General features: G+C 46.7%; 1 protein-coding gene across 50 annotated transcripts in view; it reads left to right on the top strand.

Moving 5' to 3' along the window:
* The first annotated feature begins 1,258 nt into the window (after positions 1-1,258).
* Positions 1,259-13,621, top strand: part of MADD (MAP kinase activating death domain) — a 41,354-nt gene continuing 28,991 nt past the window's right edge. For all 50 annotated transcript variants that reach the window (XM_025452112.3, XM_025452111.3, XM_025452110.3 and 47 more), the window contains exons 1-12: positions 1,259-1,418; positions 4,591-4,736; positions 5,369-5,968; positions 6,678-6,981; positions 7,460-7,591; positions 8,626-8,739; positions 9,390-9,470; positions 10,965-11,143; positions 11,423-11,658; positions 11,867-12,023; positions 12,898-13,001; positions 13,087-13,277. In XM_025452112.3, coding sequence (XP_025307897.1) covers positions 4,675-4,736; positions 5,369-5,968; positions 6,678-6,981; positions 7,460-7,591; positions 8,626-8,739; positions 9,390-9,470; positions 10,965-11,143; positions 11,423-11,658; positions 11,867-12,023; positions 12,898-13,001; positions 13,087-13,277 — 2,160 coding nt within the window. In that variant the 5' untranslated portion in view covers positions 1,259-1,418; positions 4,591-4,674. The remainder of the gene's footprint in view (positions 1,419-4,590; positions 4,737-5,368; positions 5,969-6,677; positions 6,982-7,459; positions 7,592-8,625; positions 8,740-9,389; positions 9,471-10,964; positions 11,144-11,422; positions 11,659-11,866; positions 12,024-12,897; positions 13,002-13,086; positions 13,278-13,621) is intronic.

Below are 13,621 nucleotides of genomic sequence, written 5' to 3'. Positions count from 1 at the left end.
TGGCTGCTGGGCTGTGAGGGTCCTGCCAACACTGTGCTCTATTTGAAGACTGTACTGAACCCAACCAAGTGAATGGATCTGGGGGCCACTTTGCACAAGGTTTTCCAGGGCCCTGCCCGTCCTGCCTCCACCGCTTCCTGTTTTCCCCACAGGGCCCCAAGAGAAATTCTCCACTGTCATTCTGCGGCTCAGCCATAAATGCCTCGGGGCTGCCTCACTGATAGGTCTGGCGCCGTGTGTACAGAAAGACCACAAGGAAGACAGAATGAGAGAAACTATTTCTGGACCCTGCGGGTGGGGGCATGGCCATTGGGGTGGAAACCGTCCTTTAGGGTCCACCTCCAGACGCTTAAGAGGGAGACAAACCACAGTAACAGCCTTGGCAGTGAGAGGGGACCTCCTTCAACTAAGCCCGCCCTACTGCGGTTTAGATGCCCCCTTCCCCTTTAATGATCCAGGTGGGATAGGGTTCTCTTTCTCAGGGGGGAAGGGGGGTGAATTTTCAGCACAAACACCCCAGCCATGCATGCACCTGTTTTCGTGCGCGCTCTCGTAATGCCTCGGGTTTTCCGTTGGTACCTTAAAAAAAAAAAAAAAAAAAAAAGGGAGGGCCAACAGTCAGTCCTGTAGGGCCCCAGGCCCTGAGGACCGCGAAGGAAAGTGCCTTGAGGCCAGGGGAGGGTTGGGGCTGTCAGAGGGACTGGACTCCATTTCCCAGCGGGTACCGCGGCACCGTTCACGCCCCCTGCGCTCTGCGCGCTCCCGTGTAGGTGAGCCGGCGGCCACGCCTTCCGGCCTCGGCTCCCACCCCCCCGCCGTCCGTGAGTTGGTAGGCTCCACCTCCGGGCCCGCAGGCTTTGCAGCCCAGGCTGCCGGGCACTTCCAAGCCGCTAGCGGGGGGGGGGGGGGGGGGAGTGGGGGGGGTTGAGGTGTGGGTGACGCTCAGAAAGTCTCAGGAGCAGTTTTATGTTGAGAAGCCGCTTCCACGTTAGTCCACGGTTCGTCGAAAGGGGCTCTCTCACCACGTCAAATTAAAATCCCTTTGTGCAACCTACACAAAAGGTATCCCTTTGGGTCCTCCCCGTGGCACGCTTGGCGCTGGGCCGGCCCAGCGCTCCCCGTCGCCTTCCCACTCCCCCACGGATAGGTGTGTGCGTAGCCGCCTTTCTCCCGAGATTGGCTCCACCCTTCAGCGGACGGCTTGGTGCAGCCCCGTCCCCCCGTGGTGCGTGGTACGGCCCCCGGCCCCCTCAGCCTCCCCCCTCCCTCACGGGCTCCGAGTGGTACGCGCCCCCCCGGTGCAGACGCGGAACTGGCGCGCGCGCTCCGAGCGGGCTGGGGCTGGCGCCGGCGAGCTTCCGACGCTCTGCTGCCGGGGCCGTGTGGCTGGGCCTGGCCGGCGCCCCACGGCTCGGGAGGTAGGAAGGTCCGGGCCCTGGAACGGTCTGGGGACGGGGCTCTCCGGGGGAAACGGGCACCAGGGGAAGCCACTTCTGAGGAGGCCCTCAAGGAGTTGGGGGGGCGGGGGTCGCGGAGGGAGGGGGCGGGGCTAGGACTGAGGGCGCTCGGGGCTGCCGAGGGGGTGCGCGCCGGCGCCCCGGGCTCTGCTCTGCTCGCCGCGGCGGGCCTCGATTCCTGCCGGGGTGGCCGGGGCGCGGGTTCGGGGCGGGGGCGGGGCGAACTGTCCAGCAGGTGAGGGGGCGGGCGGGGCTGTCTTGCGGAGGACCGAGCCGGGATAAGCACCTGGCGCGCGCTCGTGTGCACGCACACCCTATATTTGATCACGATTCGGAGACCATGTTTGGTCTTTTCGAAAAAGAAAAAAAAATTTTTTTTTTGGTGTTTCAAAACTGGAGTCGAGACACTGTTTAATCTTTCCTGCAGCTGCTTGCCTCCTCATCCTCGTGCATCTTTCAGTTCCACCTCTTCCTGTCCCCCCCCCCCCCCGCCCTTCTCCAACCCTGCCTATTGCCTGCCTGCCTTATTGCTCTCTTTCTCCCCCAATGCTGACTAGTCTGTGCTGATGCGCTTGCAAGGTCACTGCCTGGGTAGGAGAGGCGAGAGCCTCCTGTTGTGCTCACGTCAGCAAAGATGTCATATCGCTCTCCGGTTCCTGTGGTTTTACTATGACATCCTGCCCCACACGAGGGACTAGTCCAAAGCGTTGATTATCGTGGCCATTCGTAGGCTGAAAATTCAGAGAACTTAAAAGAGCTATGGATTCTAAATCAGCGTCTGGATGGTGAAGTAGGACTTCAGCAGATAGGTATGCGTTTTCAGCGTGACGCCTTTGGAATATAGGAGCTGAGAACCAGGGACCCCCCCACCCCCATTAGTAAAAACATGGTTGAGGCAAAAGGCAGAGTCTGAGGCTGGGTTGATACGAAAACAGGATGTGAGTTATAGGTGATATCAGAGTCTTTATGAAAAAGGGAGAGAATGGGGAGAAAAGCCTTGGTTATCTCTGCAATCTGAATAACCAGAGGCAGTAACTGTTGATGAGAGATGAAGTGTGGCTAAAATTCTTTTCTATCACTAGTGCTGAAATAGTCACAAGATCTCAGGGGCCTTGTGATTCTAGAGGGAGATGAACATGGTAGAGCATGATAATGACTTGAGTTTTATCAACTGATTCTCAGTGGCAGGGCCGTTCTCCCACCAAGGCTAGAGGCCTGATGCCCTAAGATGTTAGTAGAAGATGCTTTAGCTGTGATCTTTGAGATTTTGGCCGGAAAGGGCTCTTGATTTTCAGTGTAAACATAGATTTCAAGGCTTAGCCTTGAGCTGTGGCCTTGTAAATTCAGTTTTACTTTAGGATACATTGGCTCTCACCCTAAGCATTTTCCATATAATTATAGGAAGAATTATGCTTTTTACCCATGTCCCGTTTGATTTCTCTATTTCCCTCCCCTTCTTACTCTGCTTGGGAGGAGCAGAGATCAACTTTATAACAGTGCCCACCTTCTGCAGTTTGCTCATGACTCCGTGGCACTGCAGAGAACCAAAGGACTTTTTGGATGGTGGTGATACCTAGAAATGAGTATATGGCATGCATAGAAACTTGGTTATTGGTTGCATGGAAAGAAGATATTTTCTCTCTCAAAATTCAGAACTAGAACAAAGTACAAACTAAAAATCGTTTGGAGAGAAGATAGCCTCATAGTTAGCAGGCGCTGTCAGTGGAAGAGGTGTCTCTAGATTCAAGGAGAATGAATCGTTATGGGCCCTGGCCGACTCTGGAGTAGCAGCTGCTAGCACTGTGCGGTCACCAAGCAGGGGAGGGGCTGTGCCTATGCTATAAATAGTTCTGGGAGCCAGAGTCGCTATGGAGACAATACCGAATCCTATTACCTGCAGGTCCTCTATTGGGAGCAAGAGAAGGGAGGGAGCAGTATTTTGAGGATTTGAGAGTATTGCAGAGCAGTCTATTTATTATTAAGTAGGGAAGAAAAAAGATAGAACTTCTCATTATCTAAATCAAATAGGACCTTAAGCATACAGGGATTGTGCATGTCTGGGTATGGGAGTACACGCAGCAGCCGAGAAGGGAGTGGCGTGTGTGTGTTTGTGTATGTAGGGTTATGGTAATATTCGTGGTAGTATAGCGAAGGAGGTCTTAGTGTGGCCGTGTGTGGAGCACAGAGGTAGAATCCTTATGCACTGAAGATAGCCTTGTAGTGGAGTGAAACATTTTATTTAGAGAAGTGTATGGAGACCCAACAGGTCATAAATTATAATTAAGACCATGTAAGCTTTTCCTAATTTTTGGACTGTGGTTCAGAAATTCCTGTCAGTGCCTCTCCCTGCCCTTGCAGAAATTCTGTTATTTATGCATCTAATTCTTAATTTGTACGAGACGTAGAAGGATCAAGTCTCATTTCTGTGTACTGTATTACTGATTCCAACTGTAGGGCTAGAATAGAGGAGAAAGACTATGATTCAGCACCAAGGGCAGAGCTAGTAGCGCTAGCCAGTGGGCCCCTTTCTTGCTTGAAGAGGGAAGAAAAATGGTTTAGAAGAAGCAGTTGGGGCATAGATATTCTTCATCTGAGAGTGCTCAGGGTAGAGTAGCCTGCTGTTGTTATCATCTGAATGCACAGAGCATACAGTTTTTATGGTAGTTTCACATGAAGCTGAATGCAGAATGTTGGAACAGAAAGTAATTAGGTTTTCATGTAGAGGTAGGAGTACAGATTAGTGCTGATTAGAGTCTGATTTGATCCTGATCCACTCTGGAGCTATCCTAAAAGTGACTTCGTTTTTGTTATCATAATGACCGAGTCCAGATTAGACTAACTGGGTGTGTTATTCAGAAAGCACCAGGAGTGAGGCTGGAAGTGGGCTGCTTTGTAGGGATGGGGAGGTGAGCCATTATTTGTTCTAATTCTTGATATTTGACTCTGTGAGTTCATAAGCTTAGACCAAGTGCTAGGCTAGGAAAAGTGTCATGTTCTCCCATCTTTAGCACTAAAATGGAAGAGACCTTCTGACCTATGACCCTGGCTGGAATGAAGCTGAGAGGGATGCATCCCTTAGGCACAGCGGTGGATTTTATCAGTACTTTTTTTCCTATTGGACTTGAATTTTTAGATAACATCAGAATTCCTCCTGGGAACAGTGACTCCTTGTGTGGTGCCTTGAAGTTTCTCTGAGATGAACTGATGAATTGGAGCCATGGTGCAGAAGAAGAAGTTCTGTCCTCGGTTACTTGACTATCTCGTGATCGTAGGGGCCAGGTAACCAAGAAGAGACTGATTTTTATCTTGTCATTTGGGATGACCACAACATGTGTGATTATTTCTCTTCCCGATACCCACATTGTTTTGCATAACTCATTTGTCCCCTGTTATTTTTCCTTGATGGGAACATTGGTGCTAGTAGTGAAAACAGCAGTCAGGTGGATTGAGAGTATTGGCCAGAGGAACAGAGACAGAATGAAATTGGTCTTTTTTTTTTTTTTGAAATTGGTCTTATATAGCATCTTTGTGTTCTTGGGCAAATGTACTCTGTATACCTCAGTTTCCTTAATTTTAAAAAAAAGTATGCTGTGCTCTTTCTCTACCTGCATATGCTCTGTTGGTAATTCATTAGCTGATATACCTTTAAAAGTGCTAATCATCTTAAAGTGTTAGTAATAATTCCATTGTTGTAATTTCCCTTGCATTTCAAGATAGGTATCTTCACGACAGCACAGACCTCATTTAGCCTACCAGCTAAATGTGGCAAGCAGCACCCATATTTTCCAAGGTCCTGCAGTTAGGTTACTTTATTCAAAATAGTATTTTAAGCTCTATTTCTGGACTGTGGTTAAAATTTGGAACGGCATCCTATCCCTTCAGGCTGCTGAATTTCTCTTTATGTTCTTCAGGCACCCAAGCAGTGATAGTGTGGCCCAGACTCCTGAATTATTACGGCGCTATCCACTGGAGGACCACGCTGAGTTTCCCCTGCCCCCAGATGTAGTGTTCTTCTGCCAACCAGAGGGCTGTCTGAGTGTGCGGCAGCGGCGCATGAGCCTGCGGGATGATACTTCTTTTGTCTTCACCCTCACTGACAAGGACACTGGAGTCACTCGTTATGGCATCTGTGTTAACTTCTACCGCTCCTTCCAGAAGCGTATGCCTAAGGACAAGGGGGATGGGGGGGCAGGGTCCCGTGGGAAGGAAGGACCCCGTGCTACTTGTGCCCCAGAAGAGATTGGCACTGAGAGCTCAGAGAGTGGCTTGTCCCTGCAGCCTCCCAGTGCTGACTCTGCCCCCCCTAATGTGACTCAGTCTCCTCGGGGCAAACCCCGGGCCAAGACGGGAAGCCGCTCCCGCAATAGTACTCTGACATCCTTGTGCGTGCTCAGCCACTATCCCTTCTTCTCCACCTTCCGAGAATGTCTGTACACCCTCAAACGTCTGGTGGATTGCTGCAGTGAGCGGCTGCTGGGCAAGAAACTAGGCATCCCTCGAGGTATACAAAGGTATGGTTTGCCACTGACACTTAGAAGAGAGGGAAGCAGTGAATGATGAGGTATTAATTGGTCTGTGAAGGGCAGGAAATTTCTTCTAAAGCCCGAGGTCCTTCATCTAGCTAGAATGAAGTGTTGTCTTAGATCTTGATGTATGTTTAAGAATAAACTTTTGTTTTAAAAAAAAAAATCAATCATTAAAAAAATAACCCGAGGTCCTTCATATACCTTTTATTTATTTATTTATTTAAGATTTTATTTATTCATGAGACACAGAGAGAGAGAGAGAGAAAGAGAGGCAGAGACAGAGGCAGAGGGAGAAGGAGGCTCCATGCAGGGAGCCCGATGTGGGACTTGATCCCGGGACTCCAGGATCTGCCCTGGGCCAAAGGCAGGCGCTAAACCGCTGAGCTGCCCGGGCTGCCCCATATACCTATTTAAACACAGTATATTAGTGCTTCCTAAGGGAAATACTGGGGAATTAGACTTCCTAACACAGGACTGTTTGGAGCTCGATGTCTTATGCAGGCAGGACAATAAGTACTGCTATGTATACATTTTAACAGTGGTTCTCACTCTTGTACATACCCTCTGATCCTAGCCAAGCCCAGAGAGTGGGCATTTCCAGTTGTCATCATTTTTACTGTAAGGTTACACTGTGTTGCAGCGGGGTGTCAGCTCCTGGTGCTTACGTGTCTGTTTCCTGCTGTGTGCTCCTCAGGGACACTATGTGGCGCATCTTTACTGGATCATTGCTAGTGGAGGAGAAGTCAAGTGCCCTTCTTCATGACCTTCGAGAGATCGAGGCCTGGATCTATCGATTGCTACGCTCCCCAGTGCCTGTCTCTGGGCAGAAGCGAGTGGACATTGAGGTCCTACCCCAGGAGCTCCAACAAGCTCTGACCTTTGCTCTTCCAGACCCTTCTCGATTCACCCTAGTGGATTTCCCACTGCACCTTCCCTTGGAACTTCTGGGTGTGGATGCCTGTCTCCAGGTGCTAACCTGCATCCTGTTAGAGCACAAGGTGAGAGAGCCAGCTCTCTAGACCTTTAAGGACAGGGACTATGTCTTTTTCATATGTTTGTCTCTAGGAGGTAACATACACCAGGTACTCCGTTGGTGTGGGTTGAATTAAGGTACAATCAATGGAATGTATTCAGAGGGTTGTCCACTCAGTCGAATTATCCTTAACCAGACTTACTTAATGCTTTGGAAATATCAGTAGTTCTGTTCCAATGAGTGGTCCTGGAACTGGGGGACCAAGGACCAGGAAGGTAAGGCATGGGGCAGAGATAATTGTGGAAACTGTGCTCGTGGAGCCCTAGGCATGGTGAAATGGAAATGAAATTATATAGCATTGGAAAAAGAAAGAAAGAGAGAAAGAGAGAGAAAGAAAGAAAGAAAAAAAAGAAAAGAAAAGAAAAGGAAATTATAGCATTGGAAACTATTTTCTCATAAACCTTATTTATACTGCTGAATGATCCTTCTATGGCTTGTGGCAGGTGGTGCTACAGTCCCGAGACTACAATGCCCTCTCCATGTCTGTGATGGCGTTTGTGGCAATGATCTACCCACTGGAGTATATGTTTCCTGTAATCCCACTGCTGCCCACCTGCATGGCATCGGCAGAACAGGTGAGTTTCAGGCGTTGTCACCTCTATCTTCCAACTCTGTCCAGCTCTGAGGAAGAACAAACAATACCAAGAAGTTGTAAATCAGTACTCATCTTCAATCCCTTATTTTAACTTACCTGTCGGCAGAACATGACCTCATGTACTGATTTAATGGCAAAACCTATGCTTTTATGGTTTTTACTTACCGAAAGAAATGTTGGGGCACCTGGGTGGCTCAGTTGGTTAAGCATCTGCCTTCAGCTCAGATCATGATCCCAGAGTCCTGGGATGAGACCTGCATCAGGCTCCCTGCTCAGCGAAGAATCTGCTTCTCCCTCTTCCTCTGACCCTCCCCGCTGCTGCTTCTCTCTCTCTCTCTCTCTTTAAGATTTTATTTATTTATTCATAAGAGACACAGAAAGAGAGAGAAGCAGAGACACAGGCAAAGGGAGAAGCAGGCTCCATGCAGGGAGCCTGACGTGGGACTCAATCCCAGGACTCCAGGATTACACCCTGGGCCGAAGGCAGGCGCTAAACTGCTGAGCCACCCAGGGATCCCCCTGCCTCTCTAATCAATAAATGAAAAAAAAAATTTTTTTTTAAATTTTTTAAAATTTATTTATGATAGTCACACACACAGAGAGAGAGAGAGAGAGAGAGAGGCAGAGACACAGGTAGAGGGAGAAGCAGGCTCCATGCACCGGGAGCCCGACGTGGGACTCCATCCCGGGTCTCCAGGATCGCGCCCTGGGTCAAAGGCAGGCGCCAAACCGCTGCGCCACCCAGGGATCCCGAAAAATATTTTTTTAAAAAAGTAAATGTTAATAATAATAGGCTACTGGCTACACTATTGCAGGTATTACATAATATGCAGAATATACATTGTTACCTTTCTAAAATTTAGAAAATTGTGAATACTGAAACACACCTACCCTCAAGAGTTTTGGAAAAGAGATTGTAGATCTACATTTCCTTATCTAAAAAAAAATCATGATTCATTAAGTGATCAAAATAGGTTTAGTTTTTGTTTCTTACTCTCTTTTTTCTTTCCACAGCTGCTGTTAGCTCCAACTCCGTACATCATCGGGGTCCCTGCCAGCTTCTTCCTCTACAAACTGGACTTCAAAATGCCTGATGATGTATGGCTGGTGGATCTGGACAGCAATAGGGTGAGGTTCTTGACTGAGGTATTAGAGTCTAGGACAGGATTGTGTGTGTGTATGTGTGTTTTCCTAGATTATTTCCAGGAAGGTCCTCAGTTGGGTGATCTCTCTTGTGTGACTCCTTGAAATCATTTTTTTACATGCTTAGCTTTTATATTATTGGCTTATGAGACCCTTGGTTAGGACTCAGAGGATTTAGTTTTGCCAGGATGAAGCTGTATCTGGAGCAGCATGTGTTGTAGGACCACTACACCTAGGGTGTAGATCACCTAATGGTTTTCCTGGGGTATGGTTTCTGGTAAGTGGCTTTCAGTGAAGATTTAAAATGTGTATTAGTAGTCTGTGATGTGAATACATTCAGACTTCGCCAGGAACCCTTATGTGTGTTCATTGTAAAACTGTAAGAAAAAACACAGTCCTATTAATATGTAGAGATAGTCACCAGCAACATTGAGGTATATTTCTTTCTATATGTATGTGTGCATATCTTATACGTATGTGTATATATATATATATATATGTATAAGTAAAATATATTTTCACATACGTGAAATATTCAGTATATAACTTCCTATTTCTGTTACTTACCCTTATGTAAGAAGAATTCCAGAACAGTTAAGTCTAAGATCATGCCTTTTATCTTTTTCCTGGTACAGGTGATTGCCCCCACCAATGCAGAAGTGCTACCAATCCTGCCAGAACCGGAATCATTGGAGCTGAAAAAGCATTTGAAGCAGGTGGGTGAAGAATGAAGAAAGGGAAGGGAGCAGTAGCCACTCTAGGACAGCTATCCTTTCAGACTCCAAGGGGAATAGAATTTCTTAGCTAAGAAGTATGTCCCATTTCTGGGTGTCAGAATGAATCTCAAAAAGGGCTTTTAGATTTTTTTTTTAAGATTGATTTATTTTGAGAGAGAGTATGTGCAAGGGAGAGGAAGACGGAGAATGCGGAGTCCAACATGGGGCTTGATTCCACCACCCTGAGATCATGACCTGAGCTGAAACCGAGAGTCAGGACACTCAACTGACTGAGCCACACAGGCACCCCTCATGTCTACCATTCTTTATGGCCGTATAGCGTTCTCTCGGTCTTATCAGGAAGGAGCTAGTCATTTGGATAATCTGGTTCCTTTTATATTTCCCTCTTGAATTGATCTTTAGGTCCCTGTAGAATGCTTTCTTTAAAAATTCCTCTCTTTGAGTAATCCTTTAAATACATTTTTCATTGATCAATTTTCTTCCTCTTCTGCATGCTGAACACAGTACCTGAAGGTAAAATATGACAAGACTCCATGCATTTGCCCTTTTGTGTATGTTATTTGGGACTCCCAGTAGATGCCTCCGTTTTTCTTTTTAGGAATCCTTGTTCTCACTTGAAGGGTCTTCAGGAATCTCTGTATTGTCTTAGTTGCTCAGCAGTACCTCTAGTTACCTGTTTGGGTTTAAATGGGTCATTCTGTAGCATCCCTCTCCCTCTCACTTGCTTCATCCCTGCTGATGTAATAAGGTGTCTTGTTACTGCAGAGACTTGAGGATTGCAAGTTGAGGAAGTTCTCTGCATTCCTTTGCTGTGTTTTCATTCTTGATGATTGCTTTAGTATGATTAATGAGATGGAAAGGTTGATATGTAGAATTGTACTTTAAATGTTTGTAGGAGTTAAGATCCTTGGGCTCATTAATCCTGTATTCTTACCCCTGCTACTTAAAGTGTGGTCCATGGACCAGCAGTATTATTGCCTGCAGTTGTTAAAAGTGCAGAATCACCTCAGATATATTAAACCAGAATCTGCATTTTAATAACATTCCCAGGTGACTCCTGGGCTCATTAATATTTAAGAAGCACTACTGATCTAGACCAGTGGTTTTCAAATTGCCCCATGGAGCCTCTTAGTGGCTGATTTAGGCTGGGAACACGGAGCCTGTGGAGTTCTGGGTTCTTTATGTCCTTCAGAGAAACTTTACGTGTTTCAGTTGTTTATATTTTTTGTATAGATTTTAACTGAAGAACAACATTTCATGGCTAACATAAATTTGAAAACTATTGCCCTGGGCTCCAGATTTGATCAAGTTGCCTTGAGCCAGGTTGGCTTAAACTGAAGGCTACATAATTCAGATTATCTTCTAAAGGTTAAAGTATTTAGATTCTTATTTCAAACACTCTTTCCTAGGAGATGAGATTGGCTAGCTGCCCAGGAATCTGTGTTCCATAGGGGATTTCTTGTTTTTCCACAGGCCCTTGCCAGCATGAGTCTCAACACCCAGCCCATCCTCAATCTGGAGAAATTCCATGAAGGCCAAGAGATCCCCCTTCTCTTGGGTAGGCCTTCTAACGACTTGCAGTCCACACCTTCCACTGAATTCAACCCACTCATCTATGGCAATGATGTAGATTCTGTGGATGTTGCAACCAGGTATGACCAAGTTGACTAGATAATCACGAGCTCTTAAACTGGGTTCTGCTCTGTTGGTAGTTATATTTGCCACCTTAGTAAACGCAAAGAGAAGAACTAGTTCCTCATACTCCCAGGCCTTTTAGACCTTGGGTAAAGAAAGAGATTGTTGATTGTTTAAGATCCCTCTCCCTTAGATGTTGGAAGCCTGTGAAGTGATGGCTTGGGGAGGTGATCATAGCAATCCTTACAGTGCGAGGTGTGGGACTCGGATTATCTCACCATCCCCTTCTTCCCCAGAGTGGCCATGGTCCGTTTCTTCAACTCCCCCAACGTGCTGCAGGGCTTTCAGATGCACACACGTACCCTGCGTCTCTTCCCGCGGCCTGTGGTAGCTTTTCAAGCTGGCTCCTTTCTAGCCTCACGTCCCCGGCAGACTCCTTTTGCTGAGAAACTGGCCAGGACACAGGCTGTGGAGTACTTTGGAGAATGGATCCTTAACCCCACCAACTATGCCTTCCAGCGAATTCACAACAGTGAGTCCATCTGCCCTCTGCTCTGCCCCATCTTCTGCCCTTGTCCCCTGATGGCTCTTCCCTTTGCTGTTTCCTTTTCTCATCTGCGACCTGCTCCTTCCATTCCTATTTTGCTCTAGACTTTTTCCTGTCTTTCTTTTATGTTTTGCTTGTTTGTTTGTTTTTTTCTCCTTGTTGGTAACTCCATTCTTTTTTTCTCTTTGGGTAGACATGTTTGATCCAGCCCTGATTGGTGACAAGCCAAAGTGGTATGCTCATCAGCTGCAGCCTATCCATTATCGAGTCTATGATAGCAATTCCCAGCTGGCGGAGGCACTGAGTGTGCCACCAGAGCGTGACTCTGACTCTGACCCTACTGATGACAGGTGAGCAGTAGAACCACTTTTTAAGGTAAAGAGGCTCTCACTGTCCCTTATTGAGCATGATGGCAAAGTCTCATAGGACTTAGATGTTAGTCTTTGAAGCCTTGGTTATATTTTGCTTGATTGTTTTGTGTTAACTTTCTTATTTTATCTTGTTCCCTGGCCTTGAGTTAACAGTGCACCTCTATTTTTTTTAGATATATTTATTTATTTGAGAGAGAGAGCATGTCCACGAGCACAGGGAGAGGCAGAGGGAGAGGGAGACAAACAGATGTAGGACTTGATCCCACGATCCTGAAATCATAACCTGAGCTGAAATCAAGAGTTGGGTGCTTAACCGAGCCATGCAGATGGCTTTTTTTTTAAGCTTCTAATTTTAATTCCAGTGAAGTTAACATACAGCGTTATATTAGTTTCAAGTGTACAATACAGTGATTCAGCAATTCTACACATTAGTGCTTACCGTGCTAAATGTACTCTTTAATCCCCTCACCTATTTCACACACACCCCTCCCCCCACCTCCTCGCTGGTCATCATCAGTTTGTTCTATATTGTTAAGAGTTTCTTTCTTGGTTTCTTGGTTTGTATCTTTTTTTTTTTTCCCTTTGGTTGTTTCATTTTTTAAATTCTGCATATGGGTGAGATTGTATGGTATTTGTCTTTATTTATTTTGCTTAGTATTATACTCTGGCTCCATCCGTGTTGCAGATGGCAAAATTACATTCCTTTTTATGGCTAATATTCCTCTGTATGAATGTGTATGAGAGCCCTTCCTTTTGTATTTTTTCCTAATGCTGATAGCTGATTCTTTTCCCTGCTCCTCCTTTCCATTATGTTTTTATTTTTGTTTTTATCTTTATGCTCTTCACTCTGCAGTGGCAGTGATAGTATGGATTATGATGACTCAAGCTCTTCCTACTCCTCCCTTGGTGACTTTGTCAGTGAAATGATGAAATGTGACATCAATGGTGATACTCCCAGTAAGTGTCCTTGGGGGAGATTGGCTGGCAATGGGCAGGGTTTGGGGCTCTGGGACAGTACAGTCTGTACCTTGGATGTTGGCAGATGTGGATCCATTGACACACGCAGCCCTGGGGGATGCCAGTGAAGTGGAGATTGATGAGCTGCAAAACCAGAAGGAATCAGAGGAACCTGGCCCAGACAGTGAGAACTCTCAGGAAAACCTGCCACTGCGCTCCAGCTCCAGCACCACTGCCAGCAGTAGCCCCAGCACTGTCATCCATGGAGCTAATTCTGTACGTGAGGACTTAGAATGGTACATTCTAAGTGAGACCTGATAGTTGGGATATGGGCCATACCTCTATTAGAGAGATGAGGCTGAAGCTGTTAATTTGCCTCTTTCTTCACAATCTTCCTGTCTTCCTTTCTGTAGATCTCCTAGCTTAGAGCCTGGGAGACACAGTTTGACTCCAGAAGGAACTCATTAGGCTTTTTCAGGACTTAGCTAAGATCTGTCTTGCATAGTTTATAGAGACAGAGAACAGAGGTGTCACAGAGTTCTTTTCTCACATGTTCCCTTAGGATAGGAGATGGGAACCTAATAGGCCTGGCGTGGCCCTGCTAAACTGAGAAATAGGAA

The sequence above is a fragment of the Canis lupus genome, chromosome 18 (genome assembly GCF_003254725.2).
Source record: "Canis lupus dingo isolate Sandy chromosome 18, ASM325472v2, whole genome shotgun sequence".
In the NCBI taxonomy this organism is placed as follows: Eukaryota; Metazoa; Chordata; class Mammalia; order Carnivora; family Canidae; genus Canis; species Canis lupus.
Note: the sequence above shows the minus strand (reverse complement) of the source record. Positions and strands in the feature narration are given on the sequence as shown.